Below are 27,395 nucleotides of genomic sequence, written 5' to 3' on the forward strand. Positions count from 1 at the left end.
CTAGCTCGTAAGTATGATTCTTAAAAGGTTGCACTGTCTCCACATGTGTTATTGGGCCAGGACCCAAGGTTCTTGTGTAGATTTACAAGGCCCTGAACAACATGGGCCCACGATCAGTGATATCCTGATCACTGTCAACTTTGGGGGAGTCTCTGTTGGTTTGCCATTGCTCAGATGTATGGCTCATGACTTCTAGAAGTGGTGACAGATGACATGATAGAGATGAAGGAGAAGATTTAGCATGATTTTCTGCTGCTCCAAAGAGTAGGACCCAAACTAATTATAAGAAATGAGATTTTGACTAAACATCAGGAAGAACTTTTTGATGATAAGAGCTCATCAACAGTGGAAAATACTACCTCAGAAGGTGATGGACTCTCCTTCACTGGAAGGAGAGGGTTTGGAAGGCCATCTGTCAGGGATTCTTTAGCTGTGATTCCTGAATTGCAGGGGGTTGGACTAGATGACCGTTTGGGGCACTTCCAACTCTATGACTCTATGATTCTAAGCTTTGCATTCAGTGGAACTGTCTCCTGAGATTAGACAGGCACCTTCCTTACTGAACTTCAGGTGCATGACAAAGACTTCCTTGTTCCAGCAGACATTTTAAGCTAACATTCAGTTTTATGATAATTTTTTATTGTCCTACTTCCTGGGGATAATTTTTATGTACACTGTTTAGAAATGCTAATAATCCAGCAGTATATAAATTTATTAATTAGATAAGATACTGTTTTAATATAAATGAAATGGTATGCCTTTCCAGACTGAAATCATTAGGTAAAATGTAACTCATGGTTAGGTTATCACATCTAAAAATTAACCCAGAAACTTTAGTTGTCAGGTCTTGGCATCATATTTCATGGAAGGGCAAAAGTGCAGGATGTAATAAAGCTCAGCTGGCTGTCTCACTTCAATAAGAAAAAAAATTGATCCAGAGTAGCCCTCTGAGATTTCTCTGAAATCTACATTAATTGATTTTTAGGGAAATCCATAACCAAGGCTAACCTTCTATACAATAGGCTAAAACCTGACTGTTGCTACTGAGAGCCCATAGTTATTAGCTAAGCTGCTTTGAGGTTGTGGAATGTCTGCAAATACTCTTAACTGCTTGGTGTGAATGTGAAAATAATAAGTTAATTTGGCCATAGGGAAACTTCCAGTGTGGCAAAGGAGAAAAGAAGTCATTTGGGTGACATTCCTCAAAAGCAAATCAGCTTGTTTACAGTATGTGAACAGAGTAGATGGCAGATATTCTTCTTAGTAAGCACAAACCTATTCTCATAAGGAAGATAGCTTGCCCAAAGGTGACACACAGGAAGGTGAAGATCTCCCTCATCAGAATCTTATTGCTTCATCCATAGTTCTTAAGGCCTCTCAACTAGTTAGATGGTCTTAAGGAGGAAAAATAGGGCCATATCAGGCCACAGTTCACAGTTAATAAGCTGTCTTTGGCAGCTTGCCTACATGACAGATGCCTCTCTGTCAGGGCCATGGTGCCAACATTGCTAAAAGATTCCAATTATGACTCAGATCATGAGAGGTGAGTGACCTATCAAATATCTCACTAGTATAGATGTTGTATACAAAGGTTTTGTTTCTTGATTACCACATGAACAAATTGTTGCAGAGCTCATGTCCCTTCCCCACTTTTTCTCTAGTGGTTTTCATATCCTGGTTTCAAATTCTGAAAAACAGTTTCTTGGTTCAGATGTTATGAAAAACACTGTTTCTTGTGACAGTCTGTTGAGAGACTATTGGACACTGGGACCATGGAAGAGTGTCACACCCCCCCCCAATATATATTGGAAAGGAGCCGTACTCAAACACTTGCAAGCATGCAAATTATAAGGATGATTTGAAACCTTATAAGGAAAATTGCCTTAGACTTTTGATCCAATTAGTTCACTATTCTCTACAGTAATGTTCACCAGTGTTAGATCCCCAGATGTTGGACTGCAACTCCCATCATCCCCAGCCACCTTAGCGGTTGCCAGGGTCAATGGAAGTCATAGTTCAACAATATCTGGGGATCCAACATTGAAAAACATTAGTCTACACTAATAGACTCCAGCGGCTTTCCAGGGCTTCAGGTAGAGCTGTTAGCCAGTCCTTCTGTAGATACCAGAGACTGGATCTGAGGACACTGTGTATGCAAAATGTGTGCTTTACTGCTAAGTTATAGCCATTTTCCCCAAACACAATAATTCAGGACTGAGCTTTGTCTCTGAGGTCGTGCCCATTGCACCAGCAGTCATTTGTATAGCACCTTAGAGGCATATACTTGCACATTCTAGCATGTCCATCCTGTTGCATAGGTACTTTTGATGGTATTGTCAGCATATGGAACTGCTGTTTGATCTTTCTATGTTGCCCAGAACTTCCATAAAGATTTTTAGTGTCACTAGTTCCTTAGGTGCAAAGGTTCATGGGAAATCTTCATCAGACCTTTCCAGTGAGAAAGCAGTGTAAGCCAAAGCTCTGTCTCTGTAGTTGGAGGTGCTGAAGGAGCAAGACTTACTAGTAAACTGGAAAAGAAGACTCTAGAGTTAGCCCCGACCATTCAGTATTTGTCAATAGTAGCCCAATTACACAAAATCTAATATATAGGAAGCAAAAGTGTGTTAACTGTTGGCAAGCATTCCACCCTTCTCTGCCCCAGAGCCTTCTGCTTTGATTTCTTCCACTGAAGCCATGCATTAGGTAGACTTCCTTCTGTGCTATGCCTTTCCATTTTGGAACAGATGTTTTAACAGTGGTGGTTAATAGAGAGGTTACCAGATCCCCAAGTCAGAACCAAAGTAATTCATTTCTGGATATGGGCAGAGAACAAATTAATGTTCTTCCTGGTTATCCAAATCATGTCACCAGGCCGATAACTGTAATGAGCCAGATCTAGCAGAAAGACTAAAAAACAACAAAATAAAACAAAACACACACACAACTCTTGACATAAATAAAATTTTAAAAAATTGTCCAGTAGCGCCTTAGAGACCAACTAAGTTTGTTCTGGGTATAAGCTTTCGTGTGCATGCACACTTCTTCAGATACCTGCTACTGGACAATTTTTTTAATTTTTTATTTATTTCGACTGCATCAAACCAACACAGCCACCTACCTGAATCTAGAAACAACTCTTGAGTGATTGATGAGGATTTCAGCCATCTGATGGAGGAACTTTGATCAGATGCGAAGTAATCTGCTCAATACCAGGTCAGAATATTTGTCCACCTAGCCCAGGGGTCTGCAACCCGCGGCTCCGGAGCCGCATGTGGTTCTTTTACACCTTTGCCGTGGCTCCGGGGCGGATACTAGCGAGGGGAGGAGGCGCATTGTGTGCCCCGACACTCCCCACTGTGGCAGGCGCTGTACTGGCTGTGACGTCGCATGGGGGCGGTGCGTGCGTTAGTCACGCACCGTCCCGACGTCACGTTCCCGCCCGCCCGCTACATTGTAAGGGGCATGTACGCTGGTCACTGCATTGAAAGGGGGCATGTACGCTGGTCACTGTTTTGAAGGGGAGTGAAGAACACACACACACAAAAAGGTAACTTGTTAATTTAACGTTTATTTCTATGAGGAGGAGTAATTCTGAGGGGTCAAACAAAGAAATAATAAAAAAGTGACAAAAAAGTTATTTTTATAATGACGAGTTTTGCGGCTCCCAGTTTTTTTTTCTTCGGAAACGGGTCCAAGTGGCTCTTTTTGTCTTAAAGGTTGCAGACCCCTGACCTAGCCCAATATCATCTAATCTCAATTGATTAGTTGTTCTTGTCTCCACCAGGAGTCTTTCACATCACCTGCTACCTGATTGTTTAAAAATATCAGGTATTGAATGTAGAACTTTTGGCATGCAAATCATGGGCTCTGCCACTGAACTGAATGAATTGGTCTCACAAGTAATGAATATATGTACTAGACCAGTATATACTGATGCCCAGAAGTGGCCAAATTAACTTTCACCTGTTTTCACTACTTGGATGACTTCTCAATAATTTTGTATATCAATTACAATACATATATTTTAGATCCAAATTTTGTAACGAATCACTAGGCAAACCTCCTACTGGTTTCTTATTTAAAGTTTTCTTCCCTCAACTTTGTTCCTTAGAAAAACTTCCCTCTAAATAGGACTGTGTGCCCTGAAATTCAACTAAATACATGTGTGTAATCTAAAATCTCATGCAATAGGGTTGGGATAATTTCAAACACAACAGTTAAGCTTTAAAATCATAAAGTGGCTTTTGAAAGTAGAATAGTTAGGTTGAACACTAATCTTACCAAATCAATTTCTAATTAACTTTGGGTAAACACAACCATCTTTCTATTGTGTTTTTGTAGGCTAGTGACAATTGTAACCTCAGAAAATGTAAAAGGAAGAATGCATTTTTAGGTAGCTTTTAAGAACTGTCTTTACTTTCTGGTAACAACTGATTGATATGACTGGCCAAATTTTATAGACCTGTACAAAAATGCTAATATGAGTCTTCTTGCTGTTGCTCCTTTGTCCAAAAAGCATTCCACTTATGTTATTTTCCCATCCCACCCCAATAACTCCAGTGTGGTGTAGTGGTTAAGAGCAGTAGACTCATAATCTGGTGAACCGGGTTCGCGTCTCCACTCCTCCACATGCAGCTGCTGGGTGACCTTGGGCTAGTCACACTTCTCTGAAGTCTCTCAGCCCCACTCACCTCACAGAGTGTTTGTTGTGGGGGAGGAAGGGAAAGGAGAATGGTAGCCGCTTTGAGACTCCTTAAAGGAAGTGAAAGGCAGGATATCAAATCCAAACTCCTCCTCCTCCTCCTCTTCTTCTTCTTCTTCTTCTTATCAGTTCTTCTTGCCCCAACAGTACCAGAGCTCCATTTTTCTCTCTTCTAGCCAGAATATTCTTGCTTCTCTTCCCCAGAGTCCAGCTACTTTGCATCCTCCATATATTACTTTCATTTCGTCTTTGGTTTTACCTTCTTCACCAATATTTGAATGGGAGAGTAAGGAGGGCAAAAAGAGAACACTACGTTAGATTTGCTTTCTGAAATTGCCCTGGAATTGCATTGAATGATTGGTGAGTCGCACTATGTCTCTTGAGCCACACTTAAACCATCCCTGCGGTATGCAGATATTTGTTAATTGATCATAATTAAATCTGTTGTCTATTGGATATTTAAGAAATAGCAATACAGTAATATTTCCGTGAGCCCCCAGTGTGAAACTTTGGATTGGAGCCAGACTAGTTGCACTGGGTTCCCATTGAAATCTATATGAAAAGTTAGTCATGACTAAAGTCATATTGATTTAATGGGAACTTAAAACAATTAAAAATTGGACCTCAATCTATATTTATTTAAATTTCATAAAATCTGTTCACTGTGGGATTGTAAAAACAACCCTCAGAACAGTTTGCAAAAAAGAGGTAAAGCAATAAAATTATTGATAAAAATAATTAACAATGATAATTTAAAACATTAAAAAGTTAAAATAGACAATAAACTTACACTGCCCATTGATCTCTACTAGCGACTTCATGTAGACATTAGATCACTATGACTTCTCTGTGCTCATAATATGCAGACAAAAATGTAAAAATGGAAATGATCTTCAGTTATTTATTTATTTATTTATTTATTTAACGTGTTTGTCGCTTGTCACCCAAGGGTCCCCAAGCAATTTATATTGAAAATTGTATATATTATACATTATACCATAGACAGAGGGGATCCTATAATATATTAATATCCTATACAACCTATTGGGGGGGGGACTTTAGCAATACTCAAAAATAAACAAAGCGAAACAAACCCTACTCACTAGCAGATAAACATCAAAACTCAGCACCAACACTCCACTCCCTAGCCCTAGTTCATATCAAACTTGTGATTTCTTTTTCTTAACCACTCCACCCCACCCCAAAGTCAGGTGTCAAGACCAACTGCTTTAAATCAGGGGTCCTGGGTCCTCCAGAGATTGTCTGACATCTCCTCCTTTCAGGGAGAGCAGCAGCAAAACAGAGCAGAAAGATGGTCAAAGTCTAACATCCTCTGCAGTTGTCCCAGCTGCTACTCCTCTCCTGCTGCAGATGGGTATCTGATCAACTTACTATTGGAGAATTTTAAGAAAATATGTGGTTACTTTTTAATAAGGAATGTTTGAACGCTATCAAAATGGAACTACCTGCCATGTGCACGGAATGCTAATAACATTGGCAATGGTATTGAACATTTAAATTGCCTCGCTTCAGTATCATTATGAGAAAATGCAAGCTTACCTAAAACACGGTGTTGATCCTCTACAAGGGCCAAATAAAACTATACTTCAGACCTGCTCACTTTTTATTTGACAAACCTTCACCTGTAAATATGAGCATGACTCACTAAAACATGCTGCTAGAAAATCAAATCAATAACTTAGTTCTTTCAGTTAACTGATTAATGTGACATTATATATTATTTAACATGTTTTAGTGTAAATACCTTAGTTTTCATGGTCTGGGTATTCCTGTTTCTTCTGTGTTTCCCTCATCTTTTCATATTCACTCTGAAACACTGAGCATTGTGGCTGTCATTCATTTGGCTCTGCAGGGGTTCCCTTTTGAGCCTATCAGTGCACTTCCTTAATTAGCTGTAAACCTGCTTATTCCTTTTTCCTTACGGGCTAAAATTGCTTTCCGTGCACAGGCTTTCATAATAGCCCTCACTGTATTTTATTTTATATAGGGAGTTTCCAAGTGGCTGATAGAATATCTGATTTTCAGCATGCAGCATTTAATATTATAAGGCAAATTTTATTAATTGGCATACTCCCCTATGATAGTGATAGCATATATAAGCTCCAGAAGAAGAGTGAATAGCAGTGGAATGATAATTTGTATTCATGGATGGTTGTATTTTAGATTTTCTCTGCTGTGCACACTACAAAACCTTTAACTGTGTTCCATTAGATGAATAGTCTTGCAGGCAAGTCACTGCCTTGCTGCACTGTACATGTATTGGAGTGATAGGTCTACAATCCTATAGTTTGCTAAGCGGATAGACTGGTACAGAGCACTTGATTGGTTTGATTGCTGTTAACATTAGTGAACAGAATGCAGCATGCATCCAAAATGTGCTGCAGGTTTCTGCTTTTGGAGCTTTCGGAGCCCACAGTATATTTAAGTGGCAAATTATTTGGGGAGAATTTGAAAATCTGTGTGATAAATCGTTGCTTCAATGCTTGGAGCACAGTATGTGCAGTAAGTAATAGAACAATAATGAAGAGTAGGCTGTGTGCTGTACTTTTAGCTGTCTACGGAGAATAAATTAAACTGGCAAAGGACAGAATTGCCTTTTATCTTATGCAAGATATGATGCAGCTTTTCAAAAAGTGAAGACAAAGAACCTATTGTTACATTCTCATTGCTACATGTTATCATTTGAAGAATATGGTTGCTATTTTTAGAGGGGTCTTTCTGCCTTGTTCTGCTGGGAGGGGGAGACCTATGTACGCTGTCATTGGTGTTAGTCATTTTTACAGGAGAGGAAAGGAGGAGGAGAAGCTGCAGAAATCCCCCCCTTTCCTCTTCCTCCTCTCAGGCAGTAGTAACTGTGTGAAGATGCCTTGTCCTCGTTTTTATTACTTCTGAGATTTTATTGCTGGCAGCCAGATGTGCAGAAACTCCTGACGACAGCATCTATTCACTGCGTGTTTTTAAGAGGCTTAGAGAAATATGAGTAGAGTACATGAAAGCAGCTCAGCTTCACACTTCAGTTGGGAATGCCCAGAAAGCTCACTGCTGTTTGGAATTCTTGCTACCGTGAAGAGAAAGCAGTACGGGTGCTAAATCTTCCACGACTGAATTAAAAGAATAATGACTGTGCAATTAACTATCAACCCTTGCTCATTTAGTCACAGTTTTTATCGAAATCAGGAGAAATATGGAACTTGATTGGCATGTCTGCATTTGATGGTGACTGCAAAACAGATGAGTTTTTGCACAGGTGGTAAGGAGGAATAGAAGGGAAGAGAGAAAAATGCAATTTGAGACATTGCGCCAGGTCTGCAATTCTGTATTATCGCATTTTCATGGAGTTTTCTCATCTCCTCCAAATATTTTACAAAATGATATTTTTGCACAAACGTTGGATAATGCTAGGTAAGTAAGACTGTAGCATTTCCCCCCTCAGCACTGGAACGTCCATGACAGCAGTATGTGCATGTGCTTGCTTTTCAGTTAGTAATTGCACATAATCAGACCTTGAAATATTAAGATGTGTATAGCAGAAATTAGTGTTTCATTAGTTATCTGTTGCTTTGCATAATATATTTAAATTAAACTTGTTATGCAGGAATTAAATGACTGCATTACTGCAATAAAAATGTGCAAGCTGCAATGTGGGTACATTCTGAAGCACTTTAACTAGCATGATCAGATAGGTAGCAGTAAGTATAGATCCCATACACTTATGAAATATTCATGGAATATTTGTGAGGCAAAATCATTGCTGTTTGAAAATGGCAATGCACAAGGTTGTGACCACTTGACCGTAAATAATTTGCTATAGGGTGTAAATTAGCAGTCCTGCATACATTTTGCAAAAATATGCAGAAGGAATATCCTTGGGAGGGAAAGAGGTTGTTTCTGAGCTTAGCACATTTCCATAACTATCTTAAGTATATCCATTATGAATGATTAGATTATGTTTTGCAGCAGGTCAACCAGTCTTGAACACTATTTCATTATGGGTTCTCATTGTTATTTTAGTGAAGTGATTGGAAGAAAGGTTTGTTGATTAAAGTGAGTGGTGGTTGTTTCGGGTTCTTACATGTATTTAATGCTATCCTGCATTTTCTAGTAATTGGTATGTTTTGTGACATTTAATCAGTAGGCATTCCCTGCATAAATGGCATTTAGAACTTTAAAAAATATTTAGGTATTTAATGAGGCAAGTAAAAAATATTTAGCTGAAAGGATGTGTGAAGGTGAACAAGGGAGAAAGCAAGCAATAGTTTTAGGTTAGCAATGCATTGTCATAAGTGTTCTAGAATAGGGAGCAAGTAATACTCTGAACAGCAAATGAATCTTCATCTTTTTTATTTGAAAGAATTTTGGGAAATGTTCCACTTCCCCGCTAAACAGCACAAACTGCTGTTAATTACAAGGCTATTATGGTATTATTGATTATTGTCCTTAGCACTTTCCTCTTCTGTGTACCCACCATCATTTTGGTTCTTTTTCAAAACAAGTTTTGCATCACTTTTTATTGCCAATAATTAAACTGACAAGCTTTCACAATGATGCAGCCAGGTTTTAGTAAATGGTGTTGCAAGATAGTTCAGTTTAGAAGATCACAAGTTGTAGAGTTTTTTCCCCTGGGCTTTTTTTTTGTCATTTCTTCAAAACTTGACAAATTGAAATAAAAATGGTTGAACTACAGATTAGTAGTCTAAAACACTGCATTCCCCTAAAGTGCATATCACAAGGCCTGCAGGCTAGCTGACTGTTCTCAGGCACCCACGAACCTATTCTGTTCTGCTCATGTGTGTTGTTGCAGTTCCCACTCAGCAGGCTGCATGCTTGCTTTTGGAAAAACACAAATTCCTTTTCTCTCTATGCTTTTTGTGTCTGTAAATCTTTGTACTGTGTTTAAAATAGCTTTAGATGTAGCAGTAGGCACATTCCATGAGAATGATTAATAAGAGAAGAACTGTGGTCTTAAACTTAGTTTTATATTTTAGTCTGAGGCTTATTTTACTTCTTCAAACAATCCTGAGCTAGTTGTCCATGTCAGTTTGTGCTTTAGGGAAGAAGCTCTTTTTATGCCCTCCCCCCAAACAATGGTATATATGTAGTATTAGGAAGAAGCTGAGCCATGCCTGCCTGCTATGGTGATTGCATTTTTTATAGTGTTACTACAGTAGTTGAAAACTTTTAAAGACTTACATATGTAAGTAACTCTTATCCTGTCACTTAAGGAACTATAAATTATTTCAGTTGTCTTATTATCAATAATAAACTGAAGAACATATTGATTTGTTGGTAAATTGTTTTGAATTAAAGTAACAATTATGAACAACTTACATGTATCTTATTTGTTACTCTTTTCTGCTTACTATTGCAATACATTCATTTTTTATTTCTGATTGTGCAGCCCTTCTCCTTTAAATATATTTAGACTGCAATCCCATGCACATGATCCTAGTAGTAAGCCCGACTGGACACTGTGGGACTTACTTTTAAGTAAACATGCTTAGGATTGTGCTGTTAGTTGTTACTTTGTTCATAACTAATTAATGAGTAGCTTGCATATATTTTTTTTAAAAAGTACATTTAACAGGGGGACATGCAAATGCTTTTAACAAATCATTTATATTCAAATTGTAGAAGAAAGTAGGTTTTAATTTTTTTAGTGGTTAAGTAGGAAGGGTTTCTTGGCAGTTTTTATTTTATTTGTAGCTAGTATTTTATACGAGAGAGAGAGAGAGAGAGAGAGAGAGCGAGAGAGAGCGTGAGCGAGAGCTGCTGACTGGTAGGCACCGAATAAAAAATGTTAATACAAAATTTGTGCAACCAGCATGTTCTTGCTTTGTACTGGTAATGTAGCATTAAATTTTATTTTCCTGGAGTGTGCCAGACACACATGCTTGTCGTTTGTGGAATCCAGAATATGTGCTGCCTTCTCACACGTACTGCATGCTAGCAGTAGTATTTATCAAAGTGCCTCCTCCTCCACAGTTAGGAAGCTTACTGAGTGGCTCTTCTTTTATTAGCTGTATATTTAACTGGGGGCTTTCTTTTATAGCTAATCCTTTTGCTTCTATTAACTACACTGCAATGCTGCTGCATATACTGCTATTCTGGCCTGCATGCATGTGATGTTGTGGTATGCCGTGCACTCCCAAACATGTGTCACTTTCCTAACATTCCCAACTCCATCTTGCTGAAGCAGCACAATTTTGCTCACAGGCCCACGGCAACTGGACACACATGCTAATAACATGCACTAGTCTGGATGTATTCTTTATTTTAGTCATTGTATTTTATTATAAAATCCCCTTGTTGGAAGAATGATGTCTTTGCATTAGCTGGTGCATAGAATGAACTTGTTTTTGCATCTCCCATGTTGCAATGGAAATGAAAGGTGGTAAAGGGGAAAAAATAGAATAATTATCTTACTCTCTTCTAAAAATGAATTGTAACAAGGTCCTAATTCAGTGCCTGCATTTGCCTCAATATAGTTTTATAGGGAGATTCTCTGGTAAGACGCTAATGTCCTGTGGGCTTTGGTTTATTTAATCTTTAATTTTAATTAAAGTGGTTTTCAGAAAACCCTTCATTTTTGGTTATATTTACTGGCCTTTCTGAATGCTAGTCTTTCATCAAAGAATGAAAACCCAGCTAACATTGGGTTATCAGAAGCTCTATTTGCAGCAGGATTCTTTGCACTGCAATGGAGTTCAGAAGTGCTTTGGGCATATTCAGATGAATGTATCATTGCATAAGAATGGGTATCTTTGGTGATGAAAATTGCTACAAACTGTACAGAACCTAACTCTAATTATGCATTTTGCATTTGACCTCATTTGTTGTCCTTTGAGGATGAAAACATAGTGCCTTTAATACCCAGCTTTCTTTCTCATCTCTTTTTTTATTCCTGCTGCTAACAGTGAGAAGGTGCATGTTTGGCCACAGAGGGGCATAAGACAACTAATGGTTCCTGAGAAAAGTCAAATGATTATTCTTAGGCACTGTGCATGACAGAGAAGCAGCAGAGAGCTTTGTTTTGATGTTTTCTTATTTACAAAGTCCTTCTATTGAAAAGAAAGACATGTTTCTTAAAAAATACAACAGGGTTGGCCTTATACTATGAATTTTCATGCTTCCTTTTCAGTTGTTTAGTGATTTGACTCAGCCTTGGGGAGAAAATAATACAGGATTACCCTTGTAGGATTATTATGTTAATAATAATATTATTTAATTTGGGAGAAGAAAAGGCTAATCCGGAGTGGGTCCCTAAGACGGTTGGATGGCGCCTTGTGCGCCTCCTTCTGACAACTCTTGCAGCCAAGCTAGTCCCAAACATATTGTTTTGCTTTCCTTTGGACTACATCAGCGAGGCCGAGAGGGGGGATTGTCATCTGGGCAGCTCAAGATCGCCATATACACTGCCCAGGCTTGCGCCCTGGCGGGTCACTTTGGTGCCACTAACACAGCAGTTTGACTTCACCCCCAGAGGCGCACTCCCGTGTCTCTCAAGACAGAAGGACGCCAACAAGAATGACAAAACATTGCACTCTAAACTTCACTGCTTTTTTGACTCATAACAATGTTACAATGTGATATCCAGTACAGTATTGTCATTGTGCTATATTTCCGTAGCAATTTTCTGTTTCTGTAGAAAATATTTTTTTTCTATATACAAACAATAAATCCAAAATGAACTGCTTCTTACACACATCTTATATGTTTTCAATGTAAATGCACCATGAACCAACAATAGTGGTTATGGAAACTACTGTATAAGGATAGTCCACTTTCCACAAATCCAATAACAAACTGTATCTAAACTGTGAAAAAGAAATTAAGTAAAGTGTCTGATCCTTTTAAAAATGTTGTGGCTGAAATCATTGTATTTTACTCACTTTATTTCTTGTGTCACTCTGATTTCTGAAAGTGTATTGCCACTATTTTCATTTGATAAGAGACCTGCAGTATTGCACTGACTATTTGGTTCTTTTCTTTAAGTTGTACAGTGGTACCTCGGGTTACATACGCTTCAGGTTACAAACGCTTCAGGTTACAGACTCCGCTAACCCAGAAATAGTACCTCGGGTTAAGAACTTTGCTTCAGGATGAGAACAGAAATCGTGCTCCGTCAGCTCAGCGGCATTGGGAGGCCCCATTAGCTAAAGTGGTGCTTCAGGTTAAGAACAGTTTCAGGTTAAGAACGGACCTCCAGAATGAATTAAGTACTTAACCTGAGGTACCACTGTATCTTCAAAACTATTGCATGAAACTGGAACAGTATTAACATGGCCTCATTTTCAGCACAGTGTTTTCATATTATTTCACCATAAAAATCTTTTTATATTTCTTCTTGAAATACATGGTGCTAATAGTGCTATACCATGGTGCTATACCATGTCCTAGAAGGGCACTACTGGAACTCTTCACTAGGTGGTGAGAAATGAGTGGGGGGGAGAGACTTGGGGTGTTTTACAGCATTGCTCACAACCCACTTGTCTTGATTTGTTGTAAAACCTCAGAGGAGGTGAAGAAGACTGGAAACAGATGGCCTTTTTCAGACTGATTTGCCCATAGCCTTATAAAAGGCGCCACCTCAAAGGAGCACTAGGCTGCTAGAGGTAACACCATGCGGCGTGGTTCTGAAAGCAGTGATACTTGGGGAGCAATGAGAGTATGGGCACCACCCTCTAATATTCTGGAGAGGATGAGCTGCTGCTGAGTGAGAGACAGGAGTGAAAGAGTGTGTAAAGTGTGAGTGGGGGATACTGAAGGAAACAAATTTGACAAGAGTTTAGATGATGAGTTCTTGGTTACAATATTGGATCATTTGGTTATTCTGGATAACTAGCTAGCTAGCTAGCTAGTTAATTGTGTATGTTGCCATTGGTGTGCTGGCTTTGTGGTTATTGTGTCAAATATTGTACTCTCATTGTGGTGAAGCCTATGATGTCTGATGCAGAACAGGCAGTGTGATATGTGAGGGTGGTGGTAATGGGCATCCTGCGACAGGTTATTTCCAAGAGAGTATGATATGGCATGGTGATCCGAGAAACAGAGGAACAATGGCTTCAGGCCATCCTTTCTACTGATCCTACCTTGCATGTAACTAGTGACTTGGCTATTGAGGCCCCTAGCTGTTATTCAATGCCAGGTAATTAGACTACCCTCATCCATTATTTAATTATTGATGAAGGAGCTGACCTGGCTTATACAACCGAGACTGAGGTTGGCAAGCTGCGTAGAGTGGATTTGACTCGGCTCTGCCTGCTGGGGTTCTTGGTGCAGCACCATCCACAGTGGGAGAGTGGAGTCACTGTGGTCTATAGAACATCTATTCTGTTTAGCAGAAAACTCTTTAACTCCTAGTGAGCCTTGAGAGCCTGTACCTGTTGTTAGGACAATGAAACAGATTGGTGTATTGCCTACCCTGCTGCACCACAACGTCTCTGGCCAAGCTGGAATCAAGTGTGGTGTTGGAGAATCCCCAGATGACTGTTCAGGGTGACTTTAATTTTCATGCTGAGGCTACCTTGCCTGGACTAGTTCACATCTTCATGCCACCAGCACGACTATGGGACTGTCCCACAAAGGGAGGGGCACATCTTCTATTTGGTCTTCACTTCAGGGCACATGGGGGATAGTCTGGGTATTGCAAGGTGGTCATAGTCAGACCACTGTCTGGTAAAGTTTGGGCTTATGGCCTTAGTCCCCTCTCCACCACATTGGTCTTCCCCTGGAGACTTATGGAATCTAATAGATTCCTGAATGCTCTGGGGGATTTTCCAGTAGCCAAAATTGCTGATTCTGTTGAGGACCTTACCTAATTTTTGAACACTGAGCTGAGGAGATCTATTCACATGGTCATATTAGGTTGCATGCTGTGACACTGGAGCTTTTTGTAGTCTTTGGTATTCCTCAGAGCTAGGGGAGATAAAGCAGTCTAGGGCTATAGCTAGAGCAGAAGTGATGCATAATCCATTGTGAAACACGTGGAGCATTGTCAAGTAGCTGCCCAGCAGAGCTCTTTCTTGAGGTCAAAAAGTTGTTACTGCCTGCCCCACTTAATAGGACATTGGAAGAATCAAAGACCTGCTCAGATAAGTTTGCTAGGCACTTAGGGGACAAATTTGCTCATCTTTATGCTGATCTTGATGCCACAGTTAGTATCTGGTGAGTCGTCTAGAACAATGTATTCAGTTCTGTGGGATCAGTTCCAGTTACTGAGAACATGGGCAAAGTGCTTGTGGCTAAGCCTTCTTGACCACTGCTCATCTTGGCTTGCTTATGCAAATGGGGATCTGACCTTGCATGCTAGGGTGTTCCCCACCAGCTTGAAGGAGAAGGTTGTGGTGTGTCTGCCAATAACCCCTTATCTAGGTAAGGTAATTAAGAGGGTAGTGATGGTTCATCTGCAGACACTTTTGGAGGGAACTGATTAGCTGAACCCATTCCAATCTGGGTTCAGGTCTGATTTGGGCATAGAATCAGCCTTGGGTTGTCCTGATGAATGACTTTAGCTGTGGAAGAGACAGGGGAAGCATGATTCCATTACTTCTGCTGGGTCTCTCCTGGATTGTCTCTGAGTTGGAGTCACAGTTTTATGGTAGAAGAAGAAGAAGAAGAAGAAGAAGAAGAAGAAGAAGTTGTAGTAGTTGTAGTAGTTGTAGTTTTTGGAAGTATCAGAGCTCCTTGAGGGTTGTGCAATGCAGGGGTGAACTCACCATACCTTGTGTGTGAAGTTGCAGAGTATAAATACCCATTAGAGAGAGTACCTGAACTAGGGATTTTATTTAAATGCCCTAACTCAAAAGTATGATTCTCTATAAAACTATTACGTTGAAGCAAATGTGTCGGGGGAAGAGGAGTTGGTTTTGATAGTTGTAAAAAAACACCTAACTGTTGATCTTTATGTCCCCACACCTGTGAATTTTTTAGATATTTTACTTCCTCCATATCTTATTTTCATTTATAAATTGTATTGCCAGTAGACTCAAATTTTATCACAACAGACAAATGCAACATAATACTAAGGCAGTAACAGCACTCTGAAGGGATGGAGCTTCTGCTGCTGTTTCACTTTGCTGCATCATGGCAAAAAGATATAATGGGTAAAACCTCAGTGCCTAGGACTTGCCGATCGTATGGTCGGCGGTTCGAATCCCTGCGGCAGGGTGAGCTCCCGTCTTTCGGTCCCAGCTCCTGCCCACCTAGCAGTTTGAAAGCACCCCTAAATGCAAGTAGATAAATAGGTACCGCTTTATAGTGGGAAGGTAAACGGCGTTTCCGTGTGCTGCGCTGGTGCTGGCTCGCCAGAGCAGCTTTGTCACGCTGGCCACGTGACCCGGAAGTGTCTCCGGATAGCGCTGGCCCCCGGCCTCTTAAGTGAGATGGGCGCACAACCCTAGAGTCGGACACGACTGGCCCGTACGGGCAGGGGTACCTTTACCTTTACTAACAGCACTCTGAAGGGATGAAGCTTCTGCTGCTGTTTCACTTTGCTGCATCATGGCAAAAAGATATAATGGAAAAGGAAGTGCATTCTTAAAACATTTTTGTAATGAAAAGACGGTTTACTGCAAACGGTAGTTGTGGGCCTTAAGAATCCAGGCTAGCTTAAACAAATGGAAAATTTTCTTTCACACAGATCTCTTTTGTATCTCTGCTCTTTTGGTTTTAAATCAGCATTGAGCTATGTTGGTATGTATTCTTTGCTGGCTCTACTGACTGACTTTTCTTTTATTCTTTCAAAACCTTGCTTGATGGAACACAGTGAGACAAGCTGTCAAGGCCATAGAAAGCCTCCTTTAGGAGCAGTGGTAATTGAACTCCAGCTACCACCTGGCACAGGAGTAGGGCTCAGAGCCAATGAGTCAGGGGTTACTGAAATATGTAGCAGCAGTCACAAGCCAGGACAAGAGTCAAGCAGGGTCAGAATCAGGAAGTCAGAGATAATCCAGAGACAGAGTCAATAGCTGTGCTGGGTGAGAGCCAAGTAGTGAAACTGAGGCAGAAATAGAGCTAAGTTGTAGGCAGGAATATGATGGGTCTCAGAATTTCTGGTAGTGATACAGACTTAATTAGTGTCTAGCATGGAACTGCCCAGTTTCAAGAAGTTGAATTCATCTAATTAAGAGCTAATGGCATTGGCATATCACAAACAAGCAGAAATTATCTAGATACTGACCAGATATCAAGGTTTCTGCACTTGTTTTGGGAAGATATTCAAGATCTGGCCATAGTGACTTCTGAAGGCAGTTACAAAGCAAAGGAATCTGTTTTGCACATAGTAGATAAATACAGTGGTACCTCGGGTTAAGTACTTAATTCGTTCCGGAGGTCCGTTCTTAACCTGAAACTGTTCTTAACCTGAAGCACCACTTTAGCTAATGGGGCCTCCTGCTGCTGCCGCGCCACCGGAGCACGATTTCTGTTCTCATCCTGAAGCAAAGTTCTTAACCCGAGGTACTATTTCTGGGATAGCGGAGTCTGTAACCTGAAGCGTATGTAACCCGAGGTACCACTGTAATATGGTGCTTGTGAATCAGGCATTGAGAATTGGGGAGGTGTTAAACCTTATTGCTGCTTCTCTGGCAAGGCTGAAATTGGGATGGAACTACACATTGCCTTCTATTGTTCCTAATCCCATGTCTGCCTTGCAGTGCTAATGCGGATCATTTCCAGAGAAATGTCAACTGTGGGTTGCTTAGCCATTGATTGTCTCCCATAAATTTATTTGAATACTAATGTTATTTTTAAGCTACCCTTTATCAAATGAGATCCTAGGTTGGTTTACAAATATTTATAAACAAACCATTTTTAAAGCCCTTTCCAGTAATGTTTAACCTGTTTTCCCTCAGCTGGCCTCCAGGTAACCTACTGAAAGGAAAAGGCAGGAGGAGGAGAATGATTAACTGCCTCCCATGCCCACCAATTTCCCCATACAAATGCCTTTACCCATTACCTTGGTAAACGTGTCAAGTTTTGCTGCAAAAGATAAGATGTAAATAGAGCCCTGTATTCAGCTCTGTCTCTTTGCACCTCCCCCTTTTTTGCATTTTTCCTTTTACAGTCTCACAAACATTTTTAATTTAATTTCCCTTAGATGGTATCCTGTGTTTCACTTGCTGTATTGTAGGGTTGGTGTAATCAGCACTACAGCAAACACTTAGTTCTCACTCCTCTTTATTTGAACTTCATGGGAACCTACCATATATTTCCTGCCATGCAACTCCTTCCTCCTCCTGCTGTGTTTTCAAACCTGAAGTATGTGGCAAAGCAGAGGAATTTTAGATATTCTTTGTCCTGCTGCACAAGATATTTCCTGTATAAAGTTGTGGGGTATGATTATGGATGGATAAAGTACTTCTTTATAATACTGTATTAATTACAGAACTCTGTATTGGAACATGCAGGTGTGCTAGAGGACAGCCATTGTGCTACAAGAAATACGTTAATTAAATAAGTAAGGCTGATGTGAGCTCAGCTGCAAAAGAGACTTTCCAATACATCTGTGCATAATTCATTGTTCTGCCCTTGGCTCCTTCCAATCAGCTTCCATTGTTGATGTGTAATTCTGTCCTATTCCTGCACTGGGTGTGATTGGATCATGCCATAATTTCCAGCACAGAGAAACTGCACTCTTGCCTGCCTTTGAACTAGGCTGCCTGTTGTGTCTGACTAATTGCTCTAGGTTTTAGGGCAAGTAATATGTACTCTCAGTTTCATTCAAAGTAAAGTTTTTTGGGGGAAGTATAAAAGTGAAGTGTGCCTAATTTTACTTCAGAGGAAAAGTATTGCAGTTATCAGACATATAGCAAACACTGCCTCCATTCAATATGCTTCCTGGAAGAGAAAGGGTCTTTTTTAATCCTCAGTGAAATATGGATCACTGAGAAAGACTGCACATACAGAAGGAAGATGGTTCTATTAAAATAAGTACCAGATCTTGATAAACTTGGTGTGTGTATTCTCTGTAGTTTTGTTAGAGTGCAATCATTTTGAACTATGATCTATAGTGAATATGACTTGTCTCTATAAAAAACATACTTAGTCTGCAACAAACTCCCCTCCTCTCTCTGGGTGTTCCTCCGTGGGAACTAGCTGGAAGTTTAGTCTTGTCTGTGCAGTAAGTCTTACCTGCCATGTCAAGTTGTTAATCAGTTGTTCTCCATTGAATACAAGTTCTCCTGACTTCTGCTGCTTCCTGGTTTTAGGGCAGACCCATTGCAAGGTTTCCTCACACAGTGAGTACCCTTCCCAAACCCTCCGGATTAGTAAGAGAAATTATTGTCTTCACTTGGAAGGAAGTAGGAAGGAATGGAAATATTTGAAAATGTGTGAAAAACTGGATATTCTCCCACTTCTAAAACCATTAATCCATAGTTTAATCCAGGAAGTCCAAATTGGAACTCAAATGGGACAGGACTCATTTGCCTATTTAGGGGGAAGAATTTCAGAAGGTGAATGCTGCACATATTCAAATTCCCACCCTGCTCTGGGTGGCCAGGTGAGGCATGCAGGCTACTCTGGGTTCCTCAACAGAGGAGTGCAAGGGACAGTGGAGGTGCTGATACAGCTCCTTTTTTAACTATTTCAAATCAAGCCTGCTGATGCTCCCCTCTTACGTTGGATGTATCATTTGGCTATGTATGGACAGACTCTTGGAGAACTGAGATCATTAGCCATGCATATGATGATGCATAGGTGTCATAAATTGTTTGCAATACTAGTGGGATAGGGAATCAGTTATATAACTAAAATAATATTGTAGAGCCATTACTGTGCTTGATAAAGTGTACATTTATCTATGGCAAAAGAAACATTTTTGCATGTAAAAACATGGTTTATAGAGGTATGTCAATGTTCATTTGATTTCTCTCTTTTAGTATTAGCTTATTTTCATAGAGAAAAAATATTCACCTGACAATCTTCACTGTGAAGGACGAAAAGCTCAAGCAAATTGCATGATGATCTTTACTTAACACATATTTTGAATGCTTGGATGGTTGAATAGAATTTTCAATCAACAGCAACAATGTGCAAAATTAAAATTCATATATGGTATTCAGTTCAGCTCTGCTGGGGAACAAAGTGCTTTTTATAATTACTGATCAAGAAAGGCATTATTCAGGTTTCATTGTGCTTTAAGTGTGTTATTAGTTATTTATAAGCTATTGAAGCATTGCTGATTTCAAAAACTGTTATGCAGATTTAATACAAATGCCATCTGAAACTAAAGATGACATTTTGCAATGGAAAAGCTACCCTTAAAATATGAGTTAATAGTGTGGTCACACAGCAAAGTGCTGTTCAATCAATGGGAATGAGAATGCCATATATTTCAGTGCGTAGCTACTCCAAAGAGAATTGTTTGGCAGGGGAAATAACCACATAGCTGATTTCTCCCACTAATGCAGAAGTTTAGCATTAGATGGGTACAAAATATTTCACTTCTTACAATTCCATATTTTAAGTGGAAGTTGTATGAATATGAAAGTTTGCAAATCACCCAGGAGATTCTCTCTCTTCATGGTCCAGGTGGTACAGGTCACTGAGACTGTTCAAGTATAAATTTGCATAGTTGCAACTTTATGTAAAAGATCTATCAAATTTTGTTGCGTAGGCTAGACAGATCTCATCACCAACAACATTATTTTCACAGGCATTATGTATTGCATTGTATCAAACATAGCATAACCTTTTGTCCAACTTTATCTTCCCAGAAATTTGGGATTTATGTGAAAAGCTGTTCTTTCATTATTTTCCCAGTGATATCTCCTAATCCATCTTCTGTGAAGCAACAATTCTTTAGAAATATGTTTGAAGATTATCCCAAGCCATTGGGTTTTAAACATAAAAATGCAACCATACATTCCGATTGGCCCACGTAGAACCTTAGCATAAATGTAAATTTACTGGTAACCAGAAATGATTCTCTGCCCCCAAACTCCTGAACAAAATATGATCTTCCCCATTAACTGATGTACCTTGAAGTGCAGCCATGTTCCATCTGATACTGATGAAGCAGCCAATAGTAAATGGTCATTTCACAGCCTTGCTCCTTTTTTCTATGCACCCATTCCCCCTTTTTAATACTCCTTTGTCTTTGGTCTATTGGCACTCTCCTTGTTAAGCCTCAAAATTCATCATCTGTTGCCTGTCTCCTTTACCATTTACTTACTTACTTACTGCCCTATACCCAAAGGTCTCAGGGCAGTTTACAGGATAAAATCACAATATAAAATCAAGAAAATACATAATCAAAATAAAATCAAAATGGCCCCTTCTAATGAAATTCCCCGCCTCACAATAATATGCTTGCTTTTCCAGTTGCCGTGTTTAAACATCAGCAGTAGGACCAAACTACATGTGACATGTGAGATCTTTGATTAGATCTCATGACATTTTAATTTTAGTTTCAAAGCTGCCATGTGGAGCCCTGAATTTTATTGGAGCAGCCGTGTTTTGTGGGAGGAGTTTAATTCTATCCTCTGCACTGTTTTCCCCATCTAAACCTGCCCCCTGAAATGCCATTAACCCCAGCAACAGAAAACTAATTAGAGGTTACTGTTATCCACTTCCCTCAAGATGGATCCCTCCAACTCTATTCTGACAAAGTCAGCTCTGATTAAACTGCAGTAGTAAACTGGTTATAGAACATGAACATGGGGAGGGGAGGGGCGCAATCCTCACAAGACAGGGGAACGGGACTGGGATGAGAAAATATGATATCCGAATTGAACAACTCTTCTGACATTGTAAGCTAAGTCAGTATTGATGTTTTATGATTAATTTTGAGGATACTCGTATTTCTCCCAGAGCAGGAGACATGAGAGTATCTATAGAAATAACTGTCTTTCACTGTTACAAAATGGCATTTGACATATGCCTGTGCATTTGAGCTGGTTGAGTCATCAGTAGGGCTGGTCTTTAACACAGAGGCCAAGCTTAAAGCATGAAAAGCAGCTAGCAAAAGCTATATTCTAAAGTGAAAACCTTTTCCTTTCACCACTTTGGCATATGTAACAGCAGAGGGAAAAAGAAAACACATGCAGGTTCCTTTTTCCAATTGCATGTCCATTTTCTCTTTCTGTATCTTAATGTTGAACTCTTATTATGGATATATATTTTAAGTGAGCTTTTCTTGCATACTTTCAAACTCTATCCAAAATATTTGAAAGTTGTTGTTGTTGTTCTTATATTATCCTTGCTTTACCCTAAGGCCCCAGGGTGGGTTACAACAATTTAAAATACAGCATTAAAAGACTTTAAAACAAATTACAATCACAAAAATAGGTAGGTCTTAAAATATGTATCTCAAATGTCAAGTTTCAGGGTAAACAGAGAATGCATTCTTTTTGTACATATATTCTTCCCAAATAAGTAAGTAAGCTCTGGAGCCAACTGACGCTTCACAGGTAAGATTCACCTTCCGTTGTGTGGGCAGGGCGGTCCCTCCATCTACCTGGCCGATCCCCTGGCAACGCCTCCCCAGGCAGGATTGGGCGATTGGCTGAGGTAGGCGGAGACCTCCAGGTATCCAGCCTGGGGAGGGTGAAGCCAGCCCGTATTATGGGGAGCCGCACTGGGATCCAGAGGGCTGACCATGCAAAAGGCGCCCCCCCATTTAATGTGGGGAGCGGTCATTGTACATATATTCAGTCCAAGTAAGTAAACATTAGTTATTAATATAAAAGTTATCAGCACAATAGTTAATTCTGCATTTAGTAATTTAATCATTGTTCTCCGTAGGCATACTTATGTAAGAATATGTCCACAACCTGTAGATATTAATGATAAAGATAACTTTATTTGAGTTTTTAAAATAACATATTTGAAACAATCTACTTTAATGAAAAGCAACACAAGATTATGCCTCTTGTAATTTGTAATTTACTACAAATATTTACTGGCCTTAGTAGTCAGCCAAACACCTGATTTATCGGACCCCACATACTTAATGGGATCTTGTTCTTGGCCATGAGGATAACCTCATCTTCTGTTCCAATGTTGGATCTTGGACAAGGGGTGAGAGATTGTTTCTCAGTTACACTGCACTGCCAAGGTAGTTGGAACACTGGAGGATCACATTGGCAGAAAAAACCTCAGCTTGAAGCCAGAAAGGAGGACAGGATTGCCTTCCATAGGCACTCTCCAAAGGAACTTGGTAGCCCAGCTTAATTGCATGGATGGTATTTTTGCTCTCTGCACCTTTGCAGAGGAAGGTAGGAACTTGCTCACTTGTCCTCTCCCAGGGTGCTCCTGCCCTGGCAAAGATGAGCGCATGGGAGCCTGGAGGAAGCAGGTGAGACAGTGGTATGGAGTAGGGAACTGACATCTGGGTTATTACCACACAAAGGTCAAAAGGCAGGATTGCAACAAACAGGCCCATGCAGAGCTTGTCTGAGGCCCAGGGCCAGAGTCTTGTCCCCAGTTGCTGGACTTTAGTTCAATGACAGTGCCCAGATTTCATACTGCTCTACTCACTCAGCCAGCTGCTTTCCCTCCAAGTTAGTGTTTGAGTTATTTCTGGTTATTTGTGTGTTCTGACACCTGACAGCTGGACTCCGACGTCAATTGACAGTAGTAGGAAACCGCCTTAATATAAAGACTTGCAATCAGCAACTGGCTGTTCTGTAGATTCCAGTGCCTGTTCATCTCTAGATCCTGCCTCCACCCCGCACAATCTAATGGCTGCTTTTAAGGCTCCATGGAGACCTAGGGAGAAAAGACTCAGAGGGAGAAGATGTGGATTTTACTTCTCAACTGGGTTGCTTAGCAGCAGCACATGCTCAAAATTCATATCTTCTTATCCTTTGCTTTAGCGGGAGATCAATGATGCCACTACTCTGGTGCTGTTCATAGATGCAGTGTCATGCCTTTCATCTAGTGTTAGATACTAAAGAACTAGCAGCACATCTCAGTGTTCGTTTTGTGGATTGTAACCTTGAATCTATTAGTTTAAAGTGTTTTATGTTTTGAAATATTTTGAAAAATATTTAAGAAACTTCAAGTTGGCTGTAGTATTTATATGATAAATAAGCATGTTTCATCACCTCCTCCATCTTCTTTTCTATTCAGTCTCGCAGACCTCCTACTACCAATCTCAAAGCTGACATGACTTCCTTGTTTAGCAAGACTGCCAGAGGCTCTTTTATGTGAAGCCAAGAAGTGAATACTTAGGTATTCTTTTTCAACTAGTTAACAAATATTTGATCAGCAGGCCCACTTTAAGTGTCCATATCTTTTATAATTAGTTTTCATTTTGTAGTCAAGCCTCATCTAACCCTGATCTCCTGGGTTCTGAAAATTCAAAGGAGAAAGAAAGTCACCACCACCATCCTTACACTACTGTCATAATTAAAATACAAGAAAGTCAAAATGCATAATTCATCTTTTGTTTTCATTTCATTCATATCCCCCAAAATGTTCAGTAAGCAAAAATTTCACATTCTGTAAATTTTAATCTAAGCACCACTTGCTTAATTTGATGCTTGAGGGGATAATTAATTAGAACTTCAATTTTATGCACACTTATTTTGGATTAAATGTATTGAACTGAATGGGACTAACTTTTGAGGAGGTTGCATAGAATTGGGATTCAAGAAACTCCACTCAATAGAAGCAGCTAGATAATTTCAATATGAAGTCAGAACAGAGGCAGTATAAGATCACATTTCAGAGTGGGTAGGGTGTTTGTTAGCCATCATAAAATTTGATCAATTAATGGCAATGAAATTGAATTTAGGATTAAGCCTAGAAGGACTTTTTTTACACACCCATGCCCACACTCTGTTACATTGAATTTAGGCCAAGGGATCATGTAGTCCAGTATCATTTATGCATTTAACAATGGCTGGCCCATGTCCCCCAAAAGTACACAAGCAGCATGAATGCACAAGTCCTCTCACATGGTATAGCAATGGATTTCCCAGTGTTGGTTGTTTTGGGTGATTGTAGTGACCATTTTGGCATATGTGATATATAAATTAATAAAATAAAGAACAATAATCAAGGCCCCTTTGGTTAAAATTGCTCACGATTTCACGGTCACCATGTTTGCAATGGGTCTGTTTCAATTTGTTGTTGTTGTTAATTACATTTATATACTGCCCTTCATCCAAAGATCACAAGGCCATTTACAGTATAAAGCTGTTGGATGCCTGACTTCTATCAGCCCCAGCCAGGATGGCCAGCAATCTAGAAGCATCTGGAAAAACTGATTTCCATCCCATCCATGCTGCAAGGTGTATTTCTGACTTTCTATCTCTTTTGGCTGGATGGTGGTAATCCGTGAGTGAAGGACTTTAATGTAATTCTTTCATCAAAGAAACATAGACCTGATAGGATTTATATTCTCTAGGACTCCCAGTGGGTTGGGGGCCTATTCATATGATTGGATCTTGGCTATCTGGATGGATTACTGAGAGCCTTTGGGATGGGTGAGTTCTTTATTACGGGGACTGGCAATTCTGTCAAAATCCTGGTTGACTTCTATAATGTGGAAATGAGTCAGTTAGCTAACACAGTTGCTTCTAAGGGTGATCTCCTGCCTGTTGACTTCATGGATTTCTATGAAGCTTGGTACAATGTTGAAAAACAGGGACAATGGCTAAAGTAATCATGAAGCATTTCAGTCTGTGGATGCCCAGGAAGTGCCTGTTATGTTATGAATTTGTTCAGCCTGAGGAAGTGGAGAAGGTCCTTGGCAGTCAGAAGCCAATGCTCTGTACTTTTGCCATCTTGGTTAAAGATTCTGGAGGAAGAATGTCTAAAATGATGGATGTTATACGGATTTTCTTATGGGACCGGGGGGCAAGGGGGCGATATATGTTAAAGGAGCTCTCACCAAACTCCTCCATTCTTTCTTTTTTTAAAAAAAATTATTTATTCATTCTGAATAATATTTTTGGTTGAGATGCTGAAGCATCTGGTGGCAGCACATCTATAGTTGGGTATTATCATATGCTAGTAGTGATCTCAGTTTATTGAGTAGTGTTTCTTATGTAGCTACAATGACACCATGCAAGAGAAAGATATCAGAATGGTCAAGTGAATCTCAAGATTTACAGAAGCATATTTATTTTAAGGAAAAACTCCTTAAATGGGGAAACGCCCCCACCTGCCTGTAACACTTTACAGTGGTGTGGTCTCTCCTCTATCCACATTGAGGTTCTTCAGAATGCTGGGCCACTCTTTATGCAGAGTAGACCTGGAGAGCTCTTCATTCTCAGAATTCATATGGGCAGCTCTACCCAACTGTGCTTAGATTCTAGCCCCCCTTCTCCTAGTCTGGCTTCTGTACTGAATTAACACAGGCTGTGGTATTGCTTCTTTCATCATCTTTGTATCCTTCCCTTTGGCTTCCTAGAGAATGAGGTTGCCAATCTTCTACTTAGCCTGTCAGCATTGGGTTGTCTGCTGCATCCTTGTCTGTATGTGGACAAAGCACAGCAGGGCTTTTCCTGCAGCCATATCTTCAACTGCCCTCTTCTTTTCTCACCACTTCAAGCCCCACCTCTGTCTCAGTGTTTCTGTTTCATCTCTGCACATTGCGAGAGAAGGTGTGCCCTCTAGCCTGACCTTGATTGCTGGGGAAGTTTCCTGCAGATATTCACAACAGTGTGTGTCAATGACAGGTTCCACTTCACACTGCCCAATGAGGACCAAGCAGTGGACATGGAATGCTGACTGTTGGGATGGGGCCACGCCAAGACCTAGAGAAGGAATGAAGTGGTTGGACTCTGAACAGAAAATACTCCTGTGGCACTGGCAACATTTTGTTACCGGTCCCATTTGTGTATTAGTGAAACATTTTTTGTCCAGTTTCCAGATTCCAGCCCAGTTTTGGGACTGAGACTGTCTAGATCATCTTGGTTAACCTATGCTTGCCTGTGTATATTTATTAGTTCTGCTGAGTCTCTCAGCAGAGTGTATAGGGGAGTGTATATCTGTTAGTTCTGCTGAGCCTCTCAGCAGCTTTCACTGCCATCAGACATTTGTACTCCATTGTGCTGGTCAATAGTAGTCAATAGCAGTAAATAGCAGGTGGATGGGAGCCATGGAGCTGCCGTCTTAAAACCAGCATCATGGCAGTTTATCTGTACTGGGGTGGGGCAGCCCTGATCTTGCTACCACCCTGTCCCACACCAGCTCATCCAGGTGAGTTTCAGCAGCACCTGTTTCAGGATGATGTCTCCACCCCACACCATGGGCTGCTAGTGGCACAAGTTTTAGTCCTGCCTAGAAAAGCAACTAGGGCTGAGCCTAATATTGAAGAGAACTCTTAAGTTATTGTTAGGAGCACCTTCAACACTTGATTGTTTGGTTTATTCCTGTCTCTCTTGTTGGTAGTGCCATACAGACAGAAGCATGGTCACAATCTGATTTTGTCCACACACTATTTTTAGAAACTTCTAACACATGGCCGCTTTTCTCTGGTGTGGTATCCATAGGCGTATTACTAAATATCACTGTGGTATTTTGAATATGGTTCCTTCTATATGGTGGCTACCACCACACATATGGAAATAAGAAATAAATAGGATCAGTTCCCCTAAAGCAAATGTTTCATGTGAGAATTGCTTTGGGGTCATCATAAAAGCATAAGCAAAGTGTAGTGTTTTCCTTTATTCCACTTTGTCTTTGCACTACATCCTCCTTAATTTTTAAAATAAGT

The 27,395-nt window shown here is 40.1% G+C and overlaps 1 protein-coding gene across 29 annotated transcripts in view; it reads left to right on the forward strand.

Annotated features, from left to right (window-relative positions):
• RIMS2 (regulating synaptic membrane exocytosis 2) overlaps window positions 1-27,395 on the forward strand; it is a 338,908-nt gene that overhangs the window by 108,663 nt on the left and 202,850 nt on the right. For 3 of the 29 annotated variants that reach the window (XM_083621712.1, XM_083621702.1, XM_083621709.1), the window contains exon 1: window positions 7,548-8,125. The exons of 22 other annotated variants lie outside the window; for them this stretch is intronic. In XM_083621712.1, coding sequence (XP_083477838.1) covers window positions 8,004-8,125 — 122 coding nt within the window. In that variant the 5' untranslated portion in view covers window positions 7,548-8,003. Of the gene's footprint in view, window positions 1-7,546; window positions 8,126-27,395 lie in introns of those variants that run through there. 4 more of the 29 variants (XM_083621706.1, XM_083621713.1, XM_083621711.1 and 1 more) reach the window with 3 other exon arrangements.

The sequence above is a fragment of the Podarcis filfolensis genome (genome assembly GCF_964270895.1).
Source record: "Podarcis filfolensis genome assembly, chromosome: 7".
Classification (NCBI taxonomy): Eukaryota; Metazoa; Chordata; class Lepidosauria; order Squamata; family Lacertidae; genus Podarcis; species Podarcis filfolensis.